This window comes from Ctenocephalides felis, unplaced genomic scaffold, assembly GCF_003426905.1.
Source record: "Ctenocephalides felis isolate EL2017-DRISC unplaced genomic scaffold, ASM342690v1 CF-g0.4_SCAFFOLD_03571, whole genome shotgun sequence".
NCBI classification, from domain to species: Eukaryota; Metazoa; Arthropoda; class Insecta; order Siphonaptera; family Pulicidae; genus Ctenocephalides; species Ctenocephalides felis.
In genome coordinates, this window is record NW_020539725.1 from 19,354,931 (window position 1) to 19,378,572 (window position 23,642).

The 23,642-nt window shown below is 28.1% G+C and overlaps 3 protein-coding genes and 1 long non-coding RNA gene across 5 annotated transcripts; 2 read left to right on the forward strand and 2 right to left on the reverse strand.

Moving 5' to 3' along the window:
- Window positions 1–983: 983 nt before the first annotated feature.
- On the forward strand, window positions 984–1,826 carry LOC113385384. The gene is made up of 3 exons (XR_003367989.1): window positions 984–1,333; window positions 1,404–1,514; window positions 1,598–1,826. It is a non-coding gene; the product is annotated as an uncharacterized LOC113385384 (long non-coding RNA).
- Window positions 1,827–3,437: 1,611 nt separating this feature from the next.
- On the reverse strand, window positions 3,438–5,203 carry LOC113385205. 2 transcript variants are annotated; one of them, XM_026623031.1, is made up of 5 exons: window positions 5,055–5,203; window positions 4,654–4,991; window positions 4,467–4,547; window positions 4,338–4,394; window positions 3,438–4,171 (listed from the first exon to the last, which is right to left on the reverse strand). In XM_026623031.1, the coding sequence occupies exons 2-5, from the start codon at window positions 4,988–4,990 to the stop codon at window positions 3,558–3,560; spliced, it is 1,089 nt and encodes a 362-aa protein (XP_026478816.1). In that variant the 5' UTR covers window position 4,991; window positions 5,055–5,203; the 3' UTR covers window positions 3,438–3,557. The 2 variants fall into 2 exon arrangements, with proteins under 2 accessions (XP_026478816.1, XP_026478817.1); XM_026623032.1 differs by having other exon boundaries at window positions 4,654–5,000.
- A 1,731-nt stretch (window positions 5,204–6,934) lies between these two features.
- LOC113385390 (ubiquitin-conjugating enzyme E2-22 kDa-like) lies at window positions 6,935–8,478 on the forward strand. Its single transcript, XM_026623236.1, has 2 exons — window positions 6,935–7,396; window positions 8,257–8,478. Exons 1-2 carry the CDS (start codon window positions 7,019–7,021, stop codon window positions 8,476–8,478), a joined length of 600 nt encoding a protein of 199 aa, XP_026479021.1. The 5' UTR covers window positions 6,935–7,018.
- Window positions 8,479–9,457: 979 nt separating this feature from the next.
- LOC113384962 (serine/threonine-protein phosphatase 2A regulatory subunit B'' subunit gamma-like) lies at window positions 9,458–13,813 on the reverse strand. Its single transcript, XM_026622741.1, has 8 exons — window positions 13,682–13,813; window positions 13,243–13,612; window positions 12,039–12,207; window positions 11,370–11,558; window positions 11,144–11,280; window positions 10,161–10,374; window positions 9,728–9,855; window positions 9,458–9,592 (listed from the first exon to the last, which is right to left on the reverse strand). The coding sequence occupies exons 1-8, from the start codon at window positions 13,725–13,727 to the stop codon at window positions 9,478–9,480; spliced, it is 1,368 nt and encodes a 455-aa protein (XP_026478526.1). The 5' UTR covers window positions 13,728–13,813; the 3' UTR covers window positions 9,458–9,477.
- Window positions 13,814–23,642: the final 9,829 nt, after the last annotated feature.

The following is a 23,642-nucleotide window of genomic DNA, read 5'->3' on the forward strand; positions in this document are numbered from 1 at the left end:
TGTCATGAGAAATAAAATTATTTCAGTGTTTACATGACTTAGACTCAATGCATTTTGCCTAGGAAACTTTAAATCGTAGCAGCCGTCAACAATAATATATACTATGTCTTAAGTAAAAAATCAGGATCAGCACAGAATTTTCTTGTCATCAAGGGTATTATATAAAAATTCAGAGGCTTTTATAATTGAAAGAGGAAACTGCTGTAGAAATGTTAAAATGTATGAATGATAATTATAATACCTAAATATTTTTAATATGTTGAATACATTTCGTTGTGACCGTGACATTCAATTGTAAAAAGTACATTGTTTTCAAAATCATTAAATTAAAATTAATGGATCAGCTTCATTTACTTACAAAATATTTCATATAAAAAACATTGATTGTATTAGCATTACAGAATCTTTATAAAGAATTTTGGAGAATAATTGAAATACAACAATTTCGAAATAGAATCACATTATTATGGTCGAATCTGATTTATCATAATTATTTTTGTTCATCACGAGCCAGGATAGTTAAAGCAAATAAATGTTGTATTCGCTAGCGATTCAGATAAGATTTCCAATTGATGCGATATAGGCAAATATAGAAAAAATATATACACCACTAAAGCAACTCACTAATGAAATTGAAAGACGACCATCTGCATCAAAGCAATATCAATGGTCCTTCTCTCAATAATTTCTCAAACTGCATGAAAACACTCGATATTCATCTATGATCGTAAAAGATTTGACGCGCCATTTTTCTTCTCAAATTGTTACTAACCTCAATCAGAATCTGTCATTATGTAGTGTTGGGTATTTGTAGCACCCTTGGGAAAGATCATGTAAACACCTGCATAAGCTTCGAATCCACAAATAATTCTCAAGCCCATTACATAAAATGACTAATGCAAAATACTAATATATACTCGGCCATACAACCTTTTACTTTGACACGGTACAATGAATGGCAAAATAAAACGACTAACATGTGGCAAATGCACGTACGTACCACTTGATTGTCCAATGGCTTCCTATAACTGGAGTGTCTACTGGCTTCCCAAGATCTTCTTCCAGCGATGGCTGAGATTAAAATGGATTGTGCAATGACGCTCTGCGGACCAAGAAACCTTGCGCTTGCTTGAAGTGTCATCCGGTCTCATGTCACCTGTCATCAGGGTATACAACACACCACCATCACATCATTTCAAACTCGGACTGCTCTGATGGAACTATACTCTCAGACCTAGACAATATAATAATGCTCTCAGATGTCTCAAAAAAACTAGAGCTTATTATATGGATATGAAAATTTAGTTTTCGACAATGCTACAAGATACTAAAGGTAAATAACTGTTTAAATTTCTGATGGCTTTTGAGGTTTATATTTTATTATTGTAATAATTTATTTTTAGGATTGGTTTCTAAGCCTTGGTTTGCATCCTAAATTGCCTCGTATAGCTTATGTGATTAATATAAAAGAATATCGAGAGGCTTTTAACAGCAAAACAAGGAATAAATGAAAGGTATATGGCATAGTTATTAGTTAACAATTGTTAACTAATAACTATTATAAATTCTGCTTTAACCTTTCTCATTTGTTTTTAAGGTGGAATAGTACATACTGAATGGGCTACAATGAAATTAAGACAAATTGTGAATATTGAGAATGAAGATGTTGGAAGTATCTCGATAAAAAAAATATCAGAGCTTAATAATGCTCAACTATAATTCTAATAGTTGTTTGTTAGCAAAAAAAAAATATAATTGTATTTGAAAATTGTCATCCCAATTTGGAATTATGTAATAAAGTTTATGTATATTGGTGTGTCGGTATAGCTTGGTTAGCTTTAATAGTTGGACCAAAATTAGATGTTTTTATTTCCATCTGTTATTATTAATTAATATCATTTAAAAATAGTTTTATATTCAATTTGTGTTTCATTTGAAAATATGAAATTAATAATTGTAATGAATATAAATTTTATATATTTTTATTATTGTTTTCGAAAAATATTTGTTACTGTTTATTATAACATATTTAATATTGTTATTTTTAACATTTAAAATATTCTAGTTTTTTATGTTGTTTTTTTTTGTTTAATAGGTTACTTGAAATTATAGATTAATCTAGTATCTTAATTAAGATACATTTTACATTAGTAAGATTATGAGATAATTGATCAAAATGATGAACATTGAAATCACTAATAATTAAAACATTTTTGTCAGAAGCATAAGATTCTAGTAGATCAAGGAAAGCTTCAAAATTCTCAGTAGATATATCAGGTGGAACGTAAACGGTCAATACTAATATGCTTGAATTCTTGAGGATACACTTGCAGCCAACGATAACAATCATTGGAAGAGATTCACAAATAAAGTTCAATTTCAAAGGTTCACAAGTAATATATTTTTTAGCTGCAAGAAGTACACCACCACCACGATATTTATTGTTGATACCATAAGTTTGATCACATCTGAAAACATTGAAACTGTCGCAAAAGAATTCAGAGTTGTGAACACCGTTTTTAAGCCATGTTTCAGAAAAGGCGACGAAATCATAACCAAGATTACTAGATGCAAGCAGGCAGTCAGAAATTTTAGTGTTGAGTTACCACGAACATTTTGATAGTAACATGTAAAGACATTACTATTTGTGGGCGAAGTTAGTTTAAAGAAACAATTCGAGAAACGCCATTAATATATTTAATTTTAAGATTAACTTCACCTTTTTTCTCACGTTCAAGTAGCTGAGCTTTCAGTCTTTGATAATAAAGTTGTTGCCTTGGTGTCCGATCTTCAGTGATAAACAAATTCTTGAAGTGGGCATTATCTTTAATTTTCTTGCAGTTAAACAAAATTTTCTTTGATAAGTTATTATCCTTAAAGATAATTTTAAGCGGTCTTGGCTTAGTCCTTAGTGAACACAGATCACTATAACTGAAATTACAGACCATATACTTACAAAACACCATTGGAAAATTCATTTGCTCATTATCAAATCACTATTACTAATGTTTTTGTTTTCTATTTGCTCAGTTAATCTTGCTTCGAAACTAACTAACATTTCTTTGATAGTTTTCAAATTCATCTAATCTAAAACGGTTTATCTCGATAACTTCACAATTTCACACATATTTTGGCTCATTCCCACTGAATAGAGTACAACTAAAAAGCGCCAAACCAGGATTGCTATATTTTATACATATTGAATTAATTATGCACTAATATGCAGACAAAACCTAAAAATTTTTTAACATGTTTTTTTACTTTTTTCTCTCTTTATTCAAAATAATATCTATGCGAATAATCAGCCATAAGACACCAAAAAATTACAACTTCCACATTATTCAAAAGCAAAATCATAAGAAAAGTATTAAACAGATATGTCTCAATCTGATGATTAATCCATAAGTAAAAGTAAAACAGGTAACGTTTAACCTCTATTGTTTATTTTTAATGGCATAGCATAGTATAATTTATGATGGCAACAATATATAAAATATTTGAATAGCCACTAATTTTATAAATATTTTTTGATCAATAAAACTATTATAATGAAACACTTATTTATTCTCAATGCCCATTTTAACAAGCGCAAGAATAGGTTTCAATTTATGGGAAACAATTTTTATTATATCAGAACTGAGTTGATAATTTTGCAGAGCATCTGTTAATTGTGTAAGGTCTGAAACAAGTGCATTTTGTTGGTTCAAAAGTATGCCTGAAATATTTGGATTCAATGTTTCTATATTTGGCAGTTCTCCTATTGTTACTTTTTTTATATTTATGTTATGAGCTTTCGATGAAGAACTCGAAGGTGAAATTCTCACTTCTGAAGGTTCAAACAAAGTCGATAAACAAGTGTTATCAACAATGTTTTGTTTACATTTAGATTGCTCTTCAAAAATCGAATCATTAGCGTCTCGATTGGTTTTAAACAGTGGCTGCAAATTTTCTTTATGTTCTGATAATATGTGATACCTAACTGATTCTTTATATGCAAATTTTTTGCTACATAATCGGCAGCCATACTTTAGTTTATTTTTGGTTTTATTAATTGTGTTGATATGTTCTTGCTGTACATGCTTTAAAATCTCTGATTTAAATATAAATGTGATTTTGCATTTGGCGCAGCGATATTGAATTTTGCTCTTAATGATAGACGTAGTAGAAGGAGCTGAAATTAGGTTTAGAAATTTGACTATGGTAACAGTAAAGATTATTAAAATTAGGCATTCAAGGCCTTATATTAAAATTAGAAAAAACACAAAGAAAAAGAAAATGTTTGATTCTATTTATATAAAGCCAAAGAATGAAACTCTGTATGTAATGAGAACCAATACCTGTTAATTTGACAGGCACTGACATCTCCATAGTAGATTTTGCTATTTTTGTTGCAGCTAAATTGAATGGAAATAAAGTTATATAGTAGTACATTAATATTGCTAACAATTCATTTCATATAATATAACCTGTAGATTCTGCTAGCAAAATAGGTGCAGGTGCGGGTATATTTTCTGTGTGTTGTGATGGCTCTTGATTTACCAAGCATTCTAAAAAAAAATATCAAATGAGTAAGATATGATTATGATAGTATAGAAATGTGTTAAGAATGTGTAAAGAATTTACTAATAAAGTTGAAAGTTTTTATTTTAATACCTTTGGTTTTTTTTAATTTATATGTGAGATGTGTTACTTCCATCAAGCAATTTTCTTTTGCCAAAGGATCACCACTGAAACCTGGCATATTAATTGTTGGCAAAGATCCTAGTTTTAGATTTGACTTCCTCCAACTCCCAGGAAATCTGCAAGTTTCACTAAAATGTTCAGTGCAGAGTCGCTTAGCATCAATTTGTCCATGGCTCATTGCCAACAATTCTGGGTTACCAATTCTTCGAAGCCATTCTTCTCTAACATTTGCATAAAGTGGAAAACGATGTAAAAGTGCATGTTTGCGAGTATTTGTACAAGTAGAAACTATACACTTGCGACCCATACTGTAAAAACTGAAACTATTAAAATAAATAACACTATCTTTTTGAACGAAGGGTATGACTCACCTTAATTAATTTCAGTATTAAATATAGTGATATAATTTTAAAATATCTACTTAACGATAATCCAATACATCAATAAACAATATGTCAAAATATTCGAAATAAATAATCGACTACGTGAAGTTTCGCCTCTTATTGAAATAATCACAAGCCTAGATAATATAAAATTAAGTGTTATAATAAATTTAATATAAGGTATATTTATTAAATATTTTAATATAGGATAAATTTAATAAACGTAGTTTGAAATACTCATAAAGGTTAGGTCGGTTAAGATCTAATCTTTATGAGTATTTTAAAATTAAACTATAATCAATTCTAGTTAGACCATATACCACTATTATTATATTGTCTAGGACTATTATCCTCACTTTTATTATATTGTCTAGGATTATCCTCTAGAAAATATTACAAATATTAGAATTAAAGACCTTTCTCTTTCCCGATTTTTACGTTCAGAAGGGATACTTAAAGGGTCCTCCGCTCAGACGTGATGGCGCTGCTTTTGACATTCAAATTTATGGCGCAAAATTTGAAATGAAAATTAATAAACAATCGTCTTATGTTTTGTAATAATACAATAATAACAAAAATATACTTGATATAATTATATTATAATAAATATACAATCAAATCGAAATATAAATAAGTGGTAATCCAATTTTATACAGCTGGAAGATTTCTAAATCTTTTGTATTTCTTGTAGAAGCATATACATGATTGCATTACACAATTTCCTACAAATGGTCTTTTTCCTTAAAGTATAATATGATTAGACTAATCTGTCAATGCATTACGTATTATTTATGTTCTGTATCTGAGTTTGAAGCTGTTCTAATCACTTTGTCAAAAGGCTATGCGGGCTATGCATTTAAGAGCAATTTCATAATGAAAACTTTATTAACAAATGTACAAACACAAACGAAAAGAGGAAACACATAATTTGTCAACTGATACAAAAATAACACTGACGTTGCTAAAGGTGCGCCACATCTAACGAACGAACATGTCGAACAAGAAAATACAAAGAAGAACGAACAGGAACAGGAACGCCTCAAAGCAGTGAGGGCTTGAATCTTTTTGTTCGAGGATGTACCGTGAAACGTCAGATTTATTATTTAAAGTGGCGGGAAAGAGCAAAATTATTTAAAGTCATCAAATTTACAAAATTTGACTGACCAAAAATACACGAAGAACTCTAAAAGGGTGTGACCAAAAATTTTAGGTGGAAACGCCGCTTAACTGATTTTAAGTGAGGACTAATATAATACATACAATATTTTTATTATACCTTTAATATTTTAGTATGATTCTTCCAGACTGCAAAATCTATCAAAATCATTAAGAAATAGCCCGGCAGATATTCACCGAAAAATATTAAGTACGATTACGAACCATTATTTTACTTCGAATAAGCTACGTGGAACAAAAATTTTACACTTTTTTGCTAATTTTGGCCGGCCACCTCGCGCCAAACTATGATCAACGTTAGTCCTTATCGAGCTCAATCAAGCTACATCGAATAGCTTTTAAATTGAAGTTTTCCAGCCGCCCTTTAGAAAACGTCGACAAAGTGTTAAAAAATCGGCTCACATACTTTTACCAAAGTTGATCTCATTCGATTCAGAATGAGATTTGAATCAATTGATATTTGAAGATCATTTGAAATTAAGAAATCAGATTTTCTGGCGAAAACTCGGGAAGTTAAAAAAGACAATAACTTTAATAACCACATTTGATGATTCAGTCGATCGACTGAATCGATCAAATCTACTGATCAGTAGATGTGTGATCCTGGTAAAAATGTATTCCGAATATTTGCTTTCAAAATTAATAATGATTAATAATGATAGATTAAATTTCCATACGATGTTTTTGTTTTCTCTTCTGTCATTAAAAACATAAGATTTTTGAATTCAAATTAGATTAATCAGTATCAAAATTATGTGAAATTTAAAGAAATCAAAATGTCAAATATTGCATCGCAGCGCATAAAGCGCGAATTCAAAGAAGCCAGCAAAAATGTAGGCAATTCTTCGGAAACAATAAAAATAGAAATGATTCACGACAGTTTAACAGAACTTAAGGGAGAAATCATCGGACCACCGGACACACCTTATGAGGGAGGACATTTTATTCTTAGGATTGATATACCCGAATCGTACCCTTTTAAGCCACCGCACGTGCAATTTGTCACCAAAATTTGGCATCCGAATATTTCTTCTGTGACAGGTGTTATATGTTTGGATGTTTTGAAGGACGAATGGATTGCGGCGATGACTTTAAGAACAGCCCTGTTGTCAATACAAGCGTTGTTATCTTCAGCAGAAGCGGACGATCCCCAAGTAAATAAAAGATGATATTAGTCTTAATTGTCTAATGCGACAGCAATAAATATCATAGATATTAAAATTTTATCGAAATCTTATACAATATATATATAGAATTTGAATAGCTACAGAAAAAAGAGTACAAGATACCTTTGATAGTCAACTTCATATTTTCATTACTCATTATTATGTTTTCTTCAAATAATATTGTAACTTGCTATTGAAAGTCGGTGTATAACTATGGGAAACTAAATCACTTGCAACAGATTATAATCTCATTTAATAAGTAATACAGCAACTCTTATACTACTCCAGAGATTTTCTCGTTTAACACGTTCGCGGCGGGGCCGATTTTTTGGTATGTTTTGCTGTGTAGCCCGCCCCGTGCGAGTCACGTGTTAAATAATGTCATTTATATAAATAGTAGAGTTTAACTCTATATTTTCTCGATGTTTAAATCTAATTTGCACTGACGACTCCAAATCTCTTGTAGAATCTGTTTTTTCTTAAACTTCATTCTTCTTTTGTACTTAATTAAAGCAGTTCATGTCTTCCAAGGCTGGATATCATAAGGGTATCGTCATCTTATTCTGACATCATTTCTTATTCAGCAGCTTTGATTGTCATGAACCATGATTTATTTTTCAATAATACCATGAGGTCAACGGATTTTTCAAACTGAATTTACCACCGACTTCAAGTGCTTCGCTGACTAATCATTCCCCACATAAATTAATTAATATAAATAAAACTAAAAATTGCTTTGAATTGGGTCGTCAAAATTATATTCGGTATGGTTCCTTTTAAAAAAGTTTGATAAGATAAAATTAAAGACTATTTGCCATTATATTATATAACCTTGTTCTTATTTTTAGGACGCAATGGTAGCGAAACAATTTAAACGGCGACGTGATCTTTACGAATTAACAGCCAAACATTGGACAAATGTCTATGCCGGTGGGCCCCATATTTGCCCAGATTGCGATGAGAAAGTTCGTAACTTAACCGACTTGGGATTTGCAAGCGATAATGCGAGAAGCATGCTCTCATGCTGTGATTGGGATATTGAAAAGGCTCTGGATCAACTATTTGGCTAAACTCAATATATCATTATTTAATTTTTCACAATAAAAGTATTGCAATTTGATTTATATAGTGTGAAAGCGTTTTATATTTTATAATAATCAGAAGCAAAAATAAATATTTCAAAAAATATATATAATAAAAGTAATTTATTTTTACATATTAATAAAAGTAATTCATCGATCATTATGTATTTTTTATTTATTTAAGTATGAAATCATTTGGGAAGGTCAAGCAGAGAAGAATGTAATAATAACAAATTCAGAAGAATCTAATAAACTAGGTGGTCATATTTTCATTAGATCTAAATCTGAAACTTATCAAAAGATTTAAATCTGAAACATATAATGCTTTCAGAAAAACGCGCGACACAAGGAAACCCGGGACTGTCCCAGCCAAACCGGGACGTGTGGTCACCTTAAATAATTCTATGTTTATAACACATCCGCCTGAATTACATATTTTCATATAAAACCATAATAAATTACAAATTTCAATTTAATCAATACATATAAATATAACTATTTAATATTTAAATTTATTGTAATGATTTATGTTTATGCAAAACAAATTTTGAATGATTGAACGCTTTTTCATTAATTCTTATTTTGCTATAGTTTTATCTTTTCATATTTTTAAATTCATTGTCTATTATTCAAAAATGATGGAAACAGTACACAAATAATATTTGTGCAAAACTAAGAGTGACAAGATTTTGGGTATTGTACTAATATAATAATTTTGACGACTCACAGCAAAAACTGGATGGAACCTAACATAATTAATCAACTGATATCTGTGTTCGATTATGAAGCAATAGATTTCCATCAGTGTAAAAATTTGTTTGAAAAATATGGAAAATAAACCATAATTTCTTGATATATATTGAAAATCATTGAATTTCAAATATTAAAAAAAAAAGAAAGTAAAATTTAAGTTACTTAATTTTAATAGTTTAAGTTTTTTTATTATAAAATAAGTATTACAAAATGATTCCCCAATTAAATAATATTTTAAACCTGCATTGACTCCTCTTTCGGTGTGTCAGTTATAACTAGTTCCCTATTTTCATAAGCTAGAAATCCATGTAACTCTATAAGAATGCTGACAAGAGTATCACCTTGTTGGCTGAAATTTTTTTATTAGAATTTATATTTTAAAATAATATATAATAAATTGATGCAGTCATTCCATATCTTTTAAAAAAAATTAGGTTTCTAAAGAATTCTTAACATATCAAATTAATCAAAATAATTTTATTACCTGTTTATTATATCCTTTAGTGTGATACGAGTTGGATCTTCAGGCTTAACCATATCAAAAATTTCATCCTTTATATTTTCAAATAACACAGGCTCTGCTCCATGTGCTTGCATTTGTTCTTGTATTGACTGAAATCAACACATTAATAAAAATATTTGAATAAAAATTGGAAGATATATCCACATAATAACATATTTATTTTGCGTGTATTTATAATTAACCTATTTATCCAAGTTTACTTTATAAAATTTTATGAATTTGATTAAAAACGTGTCAATTCATTTGCCTCACACGATCATTTCAAAGTATATTGCAAACCCAGTAAGTATAGAATATTTATGATTTATGCACTTTTATTTTAAATAATAATATATGATATATTATGCTTTAATAACCATGATTATACAAGTTTATAAACGAAAAGTATAATTACCTTAAAGAAGTAATTCAGAGTAAAACCAGTAAGATATTTCTGGGAATCAATATCAAGTATTTTAAAAAAATATTGCAAGCTCTGTGGTTCATGCCTGTTTTCCATAGCTAGCACAAAATCTAAATATGTTTTGTAATCCATTTCGCCTTGATATGTCATACATTCTTGAAAAACTCGGTCCAAAAATGCTGATGTTAAAGTACCTGAGCCATAACTATATAAAAAAAATTCAATGAATATGATAGTTGAAAAATTCATTATATAAATATATAATAGATAATATGTATATAACATAATAAACAAATATTATATAATATTATATTATATATTATATTATATATTATTATAAGATATATATGTGTGTGTGTGTATATATTCATATACATATATTATTTTTTAGTTAAAACATATAATTATGTTTCTCGTAAAAGACAGTTAGTACATATGCAAACAAAGGAAATAAATTTATCTGAAATTCAAATGAAATGCTTTTGAATTTATTTTTTGGCTAAAGTTGTACAAAATTATTTGGTTACTGTTAATTTCAAAGAAGCATTTCGATTGATCAAGACACTTTTGAATTGAATTTTGAACTGAAAGAATTTTTTTAAAATAATATAAAATAAATTTACTACTAAAACTTAATAATGGGTCATTTCGTAGATTCCCTAAATAATTTCGTAGTTTTTATATTTGTTCAATAATCTTAAAAAAAGAAGAGAAGAAGAAACCAATCAGATGCCAGTCATCATTACTTTTTTAGTGCAAACTTTTACTATGAAACTCAGGCAAAAGGTAAAATTTACTGACACCTAGCCACAATCACTGGCACATTTTCTAATTATGCCTAAAACAAAAATAGTTACAGTATATTTACTGTTATTACGTAAGCTAATAATAAAGTTTTAGATGAATATTATATATGTGCTTGTGCCCTATTTTGCATTGAACGTACAATTATATGAGAATATTATTAAACAAACCTGGACAACTCGTCTTTACTCAACATTCCATTGTGATCTCGATCCAGTTTTAAATAATGACCATAAACCTGAAGTGCTGATGGAGCTGAAAACCAATTTGTGTCTTGGGATTCTTTTGGCAGATTATTATCACGCAACTAACAACAAAATATTAGATATATATGTCAATTTTGGAACAAAGGATAATATTTAAAACGGTATTTTATAAAACAACAATAATACATACTTCTAGCAGTTCCTCTAGAAAATTTGAAGCTAAAATATTATCAATTAATACTCGACCAGTTCTCAAAGGATCTAAAAAAAACATAAATTTACGAACTGCAGTACAAACATAAAAACTGTAAAAAGAACTTTCTAATCCCTTTAATTGTGGTAATGTAGGTATCAGCTCTTGAATATAAGCCTCCAACTCCTAAAAAAAATATATAAATATAAACTATATAAATAAAATAAACACTAAAACAAAGGTTTAAAAAATACTATAATTGATGCATTTATCCATGATCCATTGATCCATTAAATAACAAAGATAAATGTAAATACTCATTATGTAGAGGTTTTAAAATGGGAAAACTTACATCAAATTATTCAATAAGAATAATTAAAATATATAATAATTCAAGAAATTCAATATATTATAATTCAAGAAATTTGCAAGAAATTCTTAGTATTTATAAAATAAAACTTAGTTTATAAAACAAAAAACTGATAGTTTATCATATGAATAGTAAGAATTATCACATTTAACAATACAATAGTAAACATGAATAAATTCAGCATTATCATTAATTCTGTATTTTTAACAAAAAAAACTTTATTATTCTCTCTCAAGGTACAACTAAATCAATATATCCACTAGCTGTGGAAAATTATATAATATAGGTCTAGTTACCGCTTCATATAGACTGCCTTGCCCAGATACATCATAAAAATTCAGACCAATTCGAGATTGTCGTAGCCAAACTAATCTCATTATATGATTAAATAAAGTCATTATGTTAACAAATCCAGGTAAATCATCTTCCTGCAACTGCACAAAAGAACTTATGGTTAAATAATGCCTGCAACAAAATATAAATTTAAATATCATTATATTAAAACATAAAAAATTATAAATACAGAATTGATATTATTACTCAAAGCAATAAAATCAAAAAGAAATAAATATGCATCAGTTATGTATGTTTATATCACCATAAAAAAAGGCAATTTTAAACTACTCTCAAGTGACATTTTGACTTCTCATTTCATGCAATAATATAATTGTTAGTCTTTGTTTGTTAAAAGACCAAATAATATTTGAAGAAACATAATCAATACAAGTTGTGATTGATATCACTTAAATGGTTTATGATAAATTATGCTTTAAGGTTTTAACAATTAAAATAAAATCTATTTCTAGTGCTACGCATTTTTTATAAGACTATAATAATTTGTAAAAACATTAGAATATAAATGCTAGAGTAATTCTAGAAATTATTTCAGTTTTATATTGAAACACTTTTTAGATTATTAGTTAATTCAACTTTTTGTTTTATATTTTAATTTTGTTTAGGAATAAGAAATTTGCGCCTATACTGTGCATGTACACTGTCGCATTTTTATCTTGTATTGGGACAAGATTCGCTCCAGATATAAATAATACAGAATATTGTGTTAACAACGTAGATACAGTAGAAACTCGATTACCGGACTAATTGTTGCCTAATCGAAAATCCGGATAATCAAATGTATGAAATATAACATTGTGTATTTATTAAAAATAATAAATACATACATAGATATCAACGTAAATCAAAGTTTATTAAGAAATTAACTTTTACTTATGTATTTACATACATATTTTTTTAGATTACATTAAATACATTTACTAAACTCAATAAATTGCAGCATCAATCATGCAAAAATTCGACTTATAGGTTTGTACATATTTATAAATTGGTCACAGTTAGTATTCCGGATAATCACAAATCTGTATAACTGAGGTCCAGATAAACATGTTTCTACTGTATATGAGAATTCTACAAATATAGCTGTGTATAATTGACATAACTTCATTTAAAAAAATACAATCAAAATGTTACAAACAAATATACCTTGCCCTTTTATCTGCTAGCTCCATAACTCTGCAATATCCCTCATAATTTATAAATTGCTCTTCACCACAATTTCTTGTGTGGTATTTCTCCAGTAAACCATATAAAGATTTTAATTCATTATTATTAAGTACTAATGAACTTTTTTCTTGAATAAATAATGAACGGGATTCTTCATTAAATTTCTTAATAAGGTCTGATGATTTATAGTCATCACACATTATTTTGTAAAATTTTGGTATTTTTTGATAGGCACTTGAATCTTCCTTTGATAATTTTAATTTGCATTTGTCATAGCATAAGTTAAAAGTATTTTCCTCCAAAGTTTGTGAACATTCTTTGTTTTGTTCGGGATCATTCACGGATAATTCTGAAACAGATTTTTCTTAAACTATTATAAACTATTGAAAGATAAAGTAGAAACTTATTAGATTTATACCTTTATATCTACTTATTTTCTTTTTAAATATTTCTTTAATATCCATTATTATATAAAATATAAATTTATAAATAAAAATTTCGCTCACGCAACATACATAACCTAGAATTAAATCAAAACAAACACAAACCAAACAGGAGAAGAAAGTTGGCTACGTGACAGGTGCTGCATACGCTGACGATAAGATCATAGATAAATAAACATGAATGGATGCAAGAGAGTGGCAAGAACTCGACTGAAGTTAGCCGTGTATCAATGAAAAACGTAATTTTGTAAATTTTTAGAAATATTGGAATTCAATAAGTTTTTGATATTAAAATTTAACTTTTGAAAAATCTTGAAATAAGTGCAAGTGTGAAATATATTAGAAAAAAACTTTTTCAAATTATACAATATTTAAATTGTGATTTTGCTTGGTAATTAAAAACAAACGCATACTCAAAAGTATGGGTATAAACGCCAAAACTTATTTCTTTTAAACAATATTTGAATTTATGGTTCAATCCAGGGCTTCTTAAACTTTTGTCATTAGCGACCCCATTTATGACTGCAAGTTTCTTGACGACCCCATTTATGATTGCGAGTTTCTTGATGACCCAACACAAATATAAAAGAAAGATAAATTATTATTTTTAGATGATTTATTTATTAGGTAGCAATATACATATATACACATGTCCTTATATAGTTTTAGAATTCGTTAAAAAACATACAAAAAATTCAATGTGATGTTATAAAATTATATATAAATTAGACATAAAAATCTGTTGCGATCCCAAAATTTCCTTACCCATAGTTTGAGAAACCATAGTTCAATCCATTAATTGCAACATGTTTAAAAAATATTATAAAAAAAATCATATTATAAAATATTCAAATTATTGAATAAATTATAATATTGTTTGGTATTTATTATTATCAAAAAGAATCCTTACTCATTACATTTCATTTTTTTATTAGTTTCAATTTAAACTACAATTCAATTTCAATGTGTACTATTATAAAATATATTAGAGAGAAAACTATTTTATTACTTACTTATTTTATTAATAAGTAATTTCAATTCTTAATAGGTGTTATCGTAAAATAAATTAGAGAAAAACTATAATAAATTTAAATACTCACGTAGTTATACAACACAACTGTAGAAAATTATTCTAATTTGCATACATCGACGAGTAGCAATTTTAAACAAGGATTAAGTTCTCCAATAAATGCATTTTTCGACCATTTAAAAATAATTAGTCAATATATGTTATAACATAAGTAACACGAAAATGAGTTATATATATATTTTTGAGTTTGAGTTTTGAGTTATATATATATATATTTTTTTTAGATATTAATTCAAACACACACAAAAAACATTTTTACAAAAAAAAATTAAAATTCTTTGTTTCAATTTTCCAATGCATTTTATCTCTACGCTTCTATGCTAGCTAGAGGCTGTTACGGCGACGATATTAGAAGGCCGTGCAAAATTTTCCAGACTTGAAACTTAAAAAGACTTCAAACAATAGTTTATGAGTTTTACATAGTTTTATTTACATATCTTATGATTAAATAAATTTTATAATAAAAATAAATCGCAGATTTTTGTCATGTTGAAGTACCCAAAATGATGCAACTTTTGTATGGTGGACCTCTAAAGGGAGGTCCCAGGGGGTGAACTATGGGCATGGATAGATCGGCCTTCCAAAGTTACTGGGGTTCGGTCATACAGTTAGGACATTATTAAGGCGCTCTAAATGAGCCAAAACGGATTTTTTTAAAATTTGACCCAATCTTTGGGTGAATGCACAAGACATCAGAATTCATTTTAGAGATTTGGTTTCTTCGGCAAAGTATCTTATTTTGATCCCTAGATCATATGTGTATGTGACTTTTTCACCCATACAAATCGACCCGCCCTAATATATATATATATATATATATATATATATATATTTGTACGAGTGTATAATTTGATACTTCTTCTAAACGGCTATTCAGATTCTGATAATTGCTTTTAGAGTTTGTCAAAAGAAGTTTTTAGGATTTAATAAACGATAAAACTACAGTAATATTGTAGAAATAAATGGCAAAAATTACAAAAAACACTTATCATTGTTTGACATTGAAAACATTGGAGATGTCATCTGCTAGAAATGCCAGTTAATTATGAGCCTAAGTAATATTAGAATATAATATACAAGACAAATGCAATGTCTACATTATTATTGCTAAATTGCTAAAAAAATTTATTAAATTATTAGTAAGGATAATTAACAAAATGTACCTAATAATATAATACGTAAATTATAATTGCCAAAACTATTATATCATACGAGATTATAAAATTTATAGACTAAACTAGTGGTGTGGCATCGTGCCTTAAGGCAAATTGCTGGAACTTCCCGTATCGTAACGAAATGTTCGAAGAATACTGAATGTTTTCAAATAGATTATTATAAATATTGTAACATTATCTAATATTTATAAGAATTATATAAACTGAATTGCAGAGTTGAAATTATTTGTTTAAAGAATATGTTCGCGCCAATCAAAGCATGCGGCTATATTGATATATAAACAAAAAATCATCTATCAGAAATTTATACAAATCAATCAATCAGTCAGAACGTAATCAAAAACAGTATTAAAATTATTGTAAATATACTTATAACTTGTTATTAATATAAAATAAATATATACAGTTATAATCAAAGTATTTACAATTGGTCCTTCATAAGGCAAGCAATCACAACATCCTAAAATTTTTCATCGGTCCTTACGAGCTAGATTCAACATCATCCTAAATTTTTCATTGGTCCATACGAGTCGGATGTGACGTCCAGCAATCGAAGGAGAAATCAAGCATAAACCAAGTAAATCAAGATTAAATAAAGAGGAAGTTCAAAATCAAGATAAGAAGTTCAAATTTGGAGCTACAGCTACAAGCACAAGCAAAACAAGAAACCAGGTTATTCAATTACAATTCCTTCTTATCAATCTTTCCTTATTTAATTAATAAAGTTTAGTACGATGTGTGACAAGATGGAATCGTTAATAACTTTAAAATCACTCAAAACAAAGCAACTAGAAATTAAATCGCAATTAGCATATTGCGAAAAGATTTGCAATCAATGGTCACACATGCCTGTGTGTGAATTGAATATTTCTGAAATAAGCCGTTTTAAAGAATATGTAAGACCTATTTTTGACTTATTTGAAGATACGGTTATCAAAATAGCAACTTTACTTGATGATGAAGAAGAAATTGATAATTTATTTGATAACGAATTAGAAGAGTTTTTTGATAAATACCAAAAATGCTTGACAACATTATCAAAGCTTAGGCTAGCAGCCTTGAATAAATCAGATACTAGTTCGGAACTCAATTTAAATTATACCAAAACAACAAATAATGCAGGTAACATAAAACAGCCTCAATTTTATTTACCTCAAATAAACATTTCTAAATCAATTTCGGTATCAAATCATAAATCTAACTTAGAAGCTCAAGTAGATATATCTTCAGAAATACGCAAACCATACGACGATAAACAATACTTTACTGAAACGGAAAAACAACGCGAAGAGTATTCTATTACTAATACAACTAAGACTATTGACAGAAGTTTTGGTACTATAATTCAATTTGCAAAAAATATCAAAGACATAGAATATAGTAGACAAGTAACATTAAAACGTCATATTTCACTTGCAAACAGAAACCAATTCACCGAATATGATAACTTCATAAACGTAAGCATACCTAAAATAAGTTTATATTTACCTCATGAAGACGTGTTAAAGTCAATCAATTTAACAACTAATTTTCGCGTAATTTTGGAAGCACCTTGTAAATCCGATACAAGTGTGCTGTTAACTGAGCTACAACTTGTTAGACCGAATATCCGAAACGAAATCTGTTTCATTAAAACAAATTTTAAAATTTATACTTCAATACTAACGGTCGATACAAAGAGAGTGATCGAACAAGTTTTAGTTCAGATAAACGACAGAAAGATTAACCAAACAATTCGGGGAAAAACCTCCAATAACAACATAAACATGAATCAACAACATACGTTCTTATCAATACGATGTTCAGAAGAATCACCTAAACAAAGCATAACTGAACATCTAAAAATATTCGAAATCTCCAGAAATTATTTTAACGTTAATAGTTCATTAACTACAGCTGATACAATAATGAAATTTTTTATTAACAACCTCACTAACATTTTAACGCAAGCTAAACTCAATCTTTATGAATTGAATTCTAACCATTCAAAACTTTTCTTTCCAACTCCAAATCGTCTAAGCATGAAATTACATATCTATACATATAGCGCGCGAATGAATGTGTTTTTCACTTCAAATTCTAGCTATAAAATAAAATTGATAGTGGAAAAGTCTAGAATAGCACTATCAAAACACATAGCATTCTTATACCTCAAACTAAGTGAGGTACAATTATTAAAAATTCTTGCGCGAAAAATGAAACGGGCATTAAGTATCGCGTTTGATAAAAAATTATATTGGAGCGATCTTACTATCACTCTAATATGATTAAAATCTCTATTTTTATAAATATAAAATCGCTTTTGCGAATATATTTTATTTATTCAAAACAGAAATGTATGCAAAACTACTGGTTACGTACAATTTATTAAAATCATTGTAGTGTACTAAAGCTTTGCAATGCGCCAAGGTCCACCTTGACTTCTAACTAAAGACTGCATCGCACGATTAACAATTTTGCAATTTTTGCGATTGAAATATGAATCTGAATTGCAAGTTTAGCATGTACTCATTAAACTGGTACGTAATATGAATCTCAACTTTGTTCAAATACTAAAATGACAAAGAACAGAACATCACAGAGTTTATTAATGATTAACAAAATGAATAAATCACTTAATAAATTGATAAAATCAAAACAAGTCATGACAATCAAGCAAAACATCCTTAACTTAAGTACGCATTAACAAACCATTGCAAAAAACATTGGTTCTAACAATCAAGCAAGACATACCTAACTTAAGTACGCATTAACAAATATTTAAAACTAAAGACATTTACATCATTCTTAGGTGAAATGGAATTTTGCACGTTGGGGTTCAAATCAAAACTCAAACCTAAAACTTTAACTTATTACAAATGTCACCCCATAGCGCTGTCCAAAAATCCATTCATCTATCAATTATCGATACCATACCTACACATGTGTATTTAAATATTATATCTTTACTACTTATATTTGTTAACAAGATTAAATGAAAAAATGGAGGCTTTTCTATGTTATTTTATCGCATGTCTCTTAAACACAAGATATAATGAATATAGTATTATATTCGAACTAATATCTGATTTAGCGACAAAATGGTTGATGCATAAATCTTGCAAAATTTATTCATAAAACAAAACAATAAGATTTGCTATGAAATGTTATAAACTTTTGCAAATAAATCGAACTAAAACAAGATTACGAATAACATGGAAAAAGAAACTATATCGTGGAATCATATTCAATCATGGCTTATATTTCAAACCTCAAATTATTCACACTTCGGAAGAATTCAGACACAGATCGGAACATAGTTGAATATTGCTTAAACTCCGATACAAAAGATACTGATCACTTCCATATTCAAAAATCTTAAACCTCAACTTCAGCAACTTCAAAACACAAGAGCATGTGGAATATGGAGTCAGAATATGCAAACTTTTTTCGTCTGCAAATGCAACCATAATATTCAGTTTAAGGAGAAAATGTCACAGTGCTCCTATAAGACAATTTAGAGAATACTGAACTGATTATTACTGATTGGTCTTATAGCACTTAAAAAAAAAGAAAAGATAAACTATGATTTCCAATAAGAATCAAGAAATGCAGTTCATTAAATTTGAGTGTTACCAAAACCACTAACATCTACTTAATTAATTCACATTAATGAAGATTACCAATTATTTTGAAATCTATATTTCAAGGCCGGGAGAATGTTCGCGCCAATCAAAGCATGCGGCTATATTGATATATAAACAAAAAATCATCTATCAGAAATTTATACAAATCAATCAATCAGTCAGAACGTAATCAAAAACAGTATTAAAATTATTGTAAATATACTTATAACTTGTTATTAAAATAAAATAAATATATACAGTTATAATCAAAGTATTTACAATTGGTCCTTCATAAGGCAAGCAATCACAACATCCTAAAATTTTTCATCGGTCCTTACGAGCTAGATTCAACATCATCCTAAATTTTTCAGAATATTAGAACTATAGTCAGAATTAAAAATAAAATCTGAATTATTTTCGATATACAAAAAATTTAAAAAAAAATGAGAAAAAAGTTGAAACATTTTTTTTGCCAAAATCAATTATTTTGTTAAGACAAGCAGAAAGTTCTTTGAATCAATTGAAGTCCAAAATGTTCAGAAACCTTCAAAACGTCGGGAAATGTAAAAATTTTCAATTTCGATTTTCGGCCCATTTAATTTAATAATTGAAGCAATTATGTTGTGTGGTAAAATCAAGTGTGATATTGTTCCTTTACCGCAAATACTATATTATTTTTTCTGAATTTCTTATACTGCTTATGCTAAGACCACAAATGAATCACAAAGACAGGATATCAAATAGGATATTAAAAAGTATAGGATAGGATATTTAAAAAAATGGAACCTTTGAATTGTAGACGTGATGGGTACAGCCGTACAGGACAATGTCTGTCGGGTCGTCTAGTATATATACAAATATATATATATATATATATATATATATATATATATATTTATTTATTCATTGCAAATTTCAAATATGTATACGTATTCTAGAAAAGTATAATGTCGTTTTGCGCTTGGCTATTTGATAGGCAGTCGAAGGATCAACATGTTATGAAAATCTTTAATCTTTGTACCTTCCGACATAAACCTTGACGATGAAAGATTAAATATATAAAAATACTTCATTTCTAATAATGGCATTGAAAATTTATTTATTGATATTTATGATAACTTTGTAAGATATATTTTGCAAAAACGATATCTGGACAAGGTTTCAAGAGCGCATAGAATGCGCGTGGCGCTAATGAAATGTACATTATGTACTTTTATGTTTCTTTTATGTTGATAATAAAATTCGTTATTATCCGCGTTATTTTAGAGTAGAACTTTGGAATAAATATCGCTTGTTGACAAGCATATTTAGTTAAATCATTGTTTATGTCGTCAAAAATATTTTTTATTATTATATTAATATGGATAGAGCGACTGAAACTGAATCAAAAGTCCCGGCTTCGAGGAGCATGATGTCAAGCAGTAGTAGTAACATCGGTTTTCACTTGGAAATATAGATAGCAATATGTTTCCAAGTGAAAATAACTCATCCGGCATTACTGAATCAATAAAATATTCTCCCTATTATAGAATCTGTAAAATATTCACCCTATTATAGAAGTTGTAATAATAAAATTTATCACACAGAGGTGAGACAACTGTTTGGATTGTATCTGTAAAACCGACGTAGTATTAAGTCAATTTAGGCCAACATTTACATGAATAATATTTCATTGAATTAATCAAATTATATTTGAAACAATTAATACTAAAATTATTAACAAAATAGTTTAGACAGCTTATAAACCTAGACAATATGAGAATTCAATATATTCATATGATTTATTAACATGGTTTATAAAATACTATAACAAGTGCAATTCGGTACTGATATAAAAATTTAGTAAACAGAAATAATTAGAGGTATGATTTTTGTAAATATTTTGTTACTTGTAAATTTATCTCAGAATTGCGGAAATGCTATCAAAAGTTATCTCGAATTCGGATAATCCGGAATTATAGGCGCATTTTAATTTACTATAATAACTGCGAATTCGCCAAATTACTTTATTTGGCACTGACCACACAAGGGTTATCTTAATGATATATTAACTGAGCAATTATGGTGTGAATACATTTCAAATAAACAAAAAAAACTGTGAAACTAATATGGATTCGTAAAATATATGTGACATAAATGATCTTATATAAAAGCTATTTAGGGGTAGTAATCGGAGCGTTTTTGGTCTGAATTTTTTTACTGTGCTCCAAATTGCATGAGTTTTTGGAATTAGGTTCATCTTACCCTCAAGTTCAAAAGCGAAAATAATTCGGGTTCCGCCACCAACCCCCGAGGGGATGACACACCTTCTCAATTGTGTAATTACATTTTTTCAAAAATAACGTCGGAAATCGATAAAAGAACTAATTATAAGAAAAAAATCTTTTATAGTTTTTCAAAAAAACTAATACTTTTTAAGTTGCTGGCCACTAAAAATACATATATTTTTGATGACCTTTTAAAATGATGAATATATTTTACTAAAATATTTGCTCCAGTCAAGATCAAACTAGCGGTGTATGGCATCGTGCGTTAAGGCAAGTTGCTGGAACTTCCCGTACAATAATGAAATATTCGAAAAATAACATTTATTAAAAAAAATGCTTTTTCCTAAAAGCAATCGTTTCGTCAACACAAGCAGTTTTTTGAATCATTCAAATCGAATGCTCAGTTCTCTCAAAAGCACAATTTCTATTTTTTGCACTTTTTGCTCCGTATTTCCAAAACGGCTGTACTTGCCTTTGCCAAAAACTAATCATCACATCTCCCTATAAATAGGAAACTAATATTTTTTTATCTATATTCAAATCGGTTGATCCGTGCGCTCGAAAAGATATGCAAAAAAATTTCAATTTCGATTTTTTGACGATTACAATAACTTACTCTACGGGAAGTTAAAAAACAAAGTATATTTAGAAAAACTTAACTAACAAAAAAATTGATTTTAATTTATTACTAGTGTAAGTATTTAGTAGAGTACATAATATTTGTTAACTTTATTAAATTTTAGAATAAGATCTATACTACCAAATGATTCTTATAATTTAGAAAATAGATGGATAGGAAGGAAGTTTTCAAATCAAAATAAATGTTTCCAACAGTACATAGGTAATTTGACTTTTTTATTGGCTTTATAAACTTGTCTTTATGAAGTTTTTATAAAATTGACTTAGTTAGTTCATTTTATTAGTCTTACAATTAGATAATTATTACTAGCACGAGGCAAAGAGGCAAAGTCTGTAACTATATTAGTACCATATTATGAATATATGTACTACATGCATATATGTGTGTATAATAATTTTTATTTTGAACATAAAAAACTGTATTGTATGGCACAGATAATTGTTTTCAATCTGCAATCTTTACGATTATGATCAAGTATATTTTTAGATCGAGCGCAAATCTATTTGTAGACCATGAACCAAACTGGTTTTTTGATAAAAATAGATTTAGCCGAATTTTCATAACAAACATTATCAAGTTTTTGTACTTGAACCACTTAATTTGTGTCAACATCCATATTAGGTACACTGCTAAATTGTTTTTGTAATGTTCTACATATATATTTTGGAATAATTTTTATCATTGCCTTAGAATCTTTTCATTAACAAATAAAAAATAATTGCGCATTTTCAATATGCATATACATACAAAAAATGCGCGTGGCATAAGTTTTGTGTGTACAAAAATTATTTATAAGTTTAATTTTTATCTTCCCGAAGGAGAAGTTTATGTTTACATAAAAAAATCCGAATCGCTAATTTTATGTTTTCTCGACGTTTCAAGCCATTCTGAATCGAATGAGACCAAATTTGGAAAAAGTATGTGTGTGTGTGCGTGTATGTGAACAGATTTTTTGCTGTAAATCGACGTTTTTTTAAAAACGGCTGGACCGATTTCAAAAATTTAAAAGCCATTCGATGTATCTCGATGAGGACTAATGTTTGTCAATTTTGTGCGACGATCGGCCAAGCCGTTTCTTTAAGATAGATAGATAAAAAGTATTTATTACAATAGCTGATCATACATATGCATTGTTATTTACACATATTTTTCTACCCTT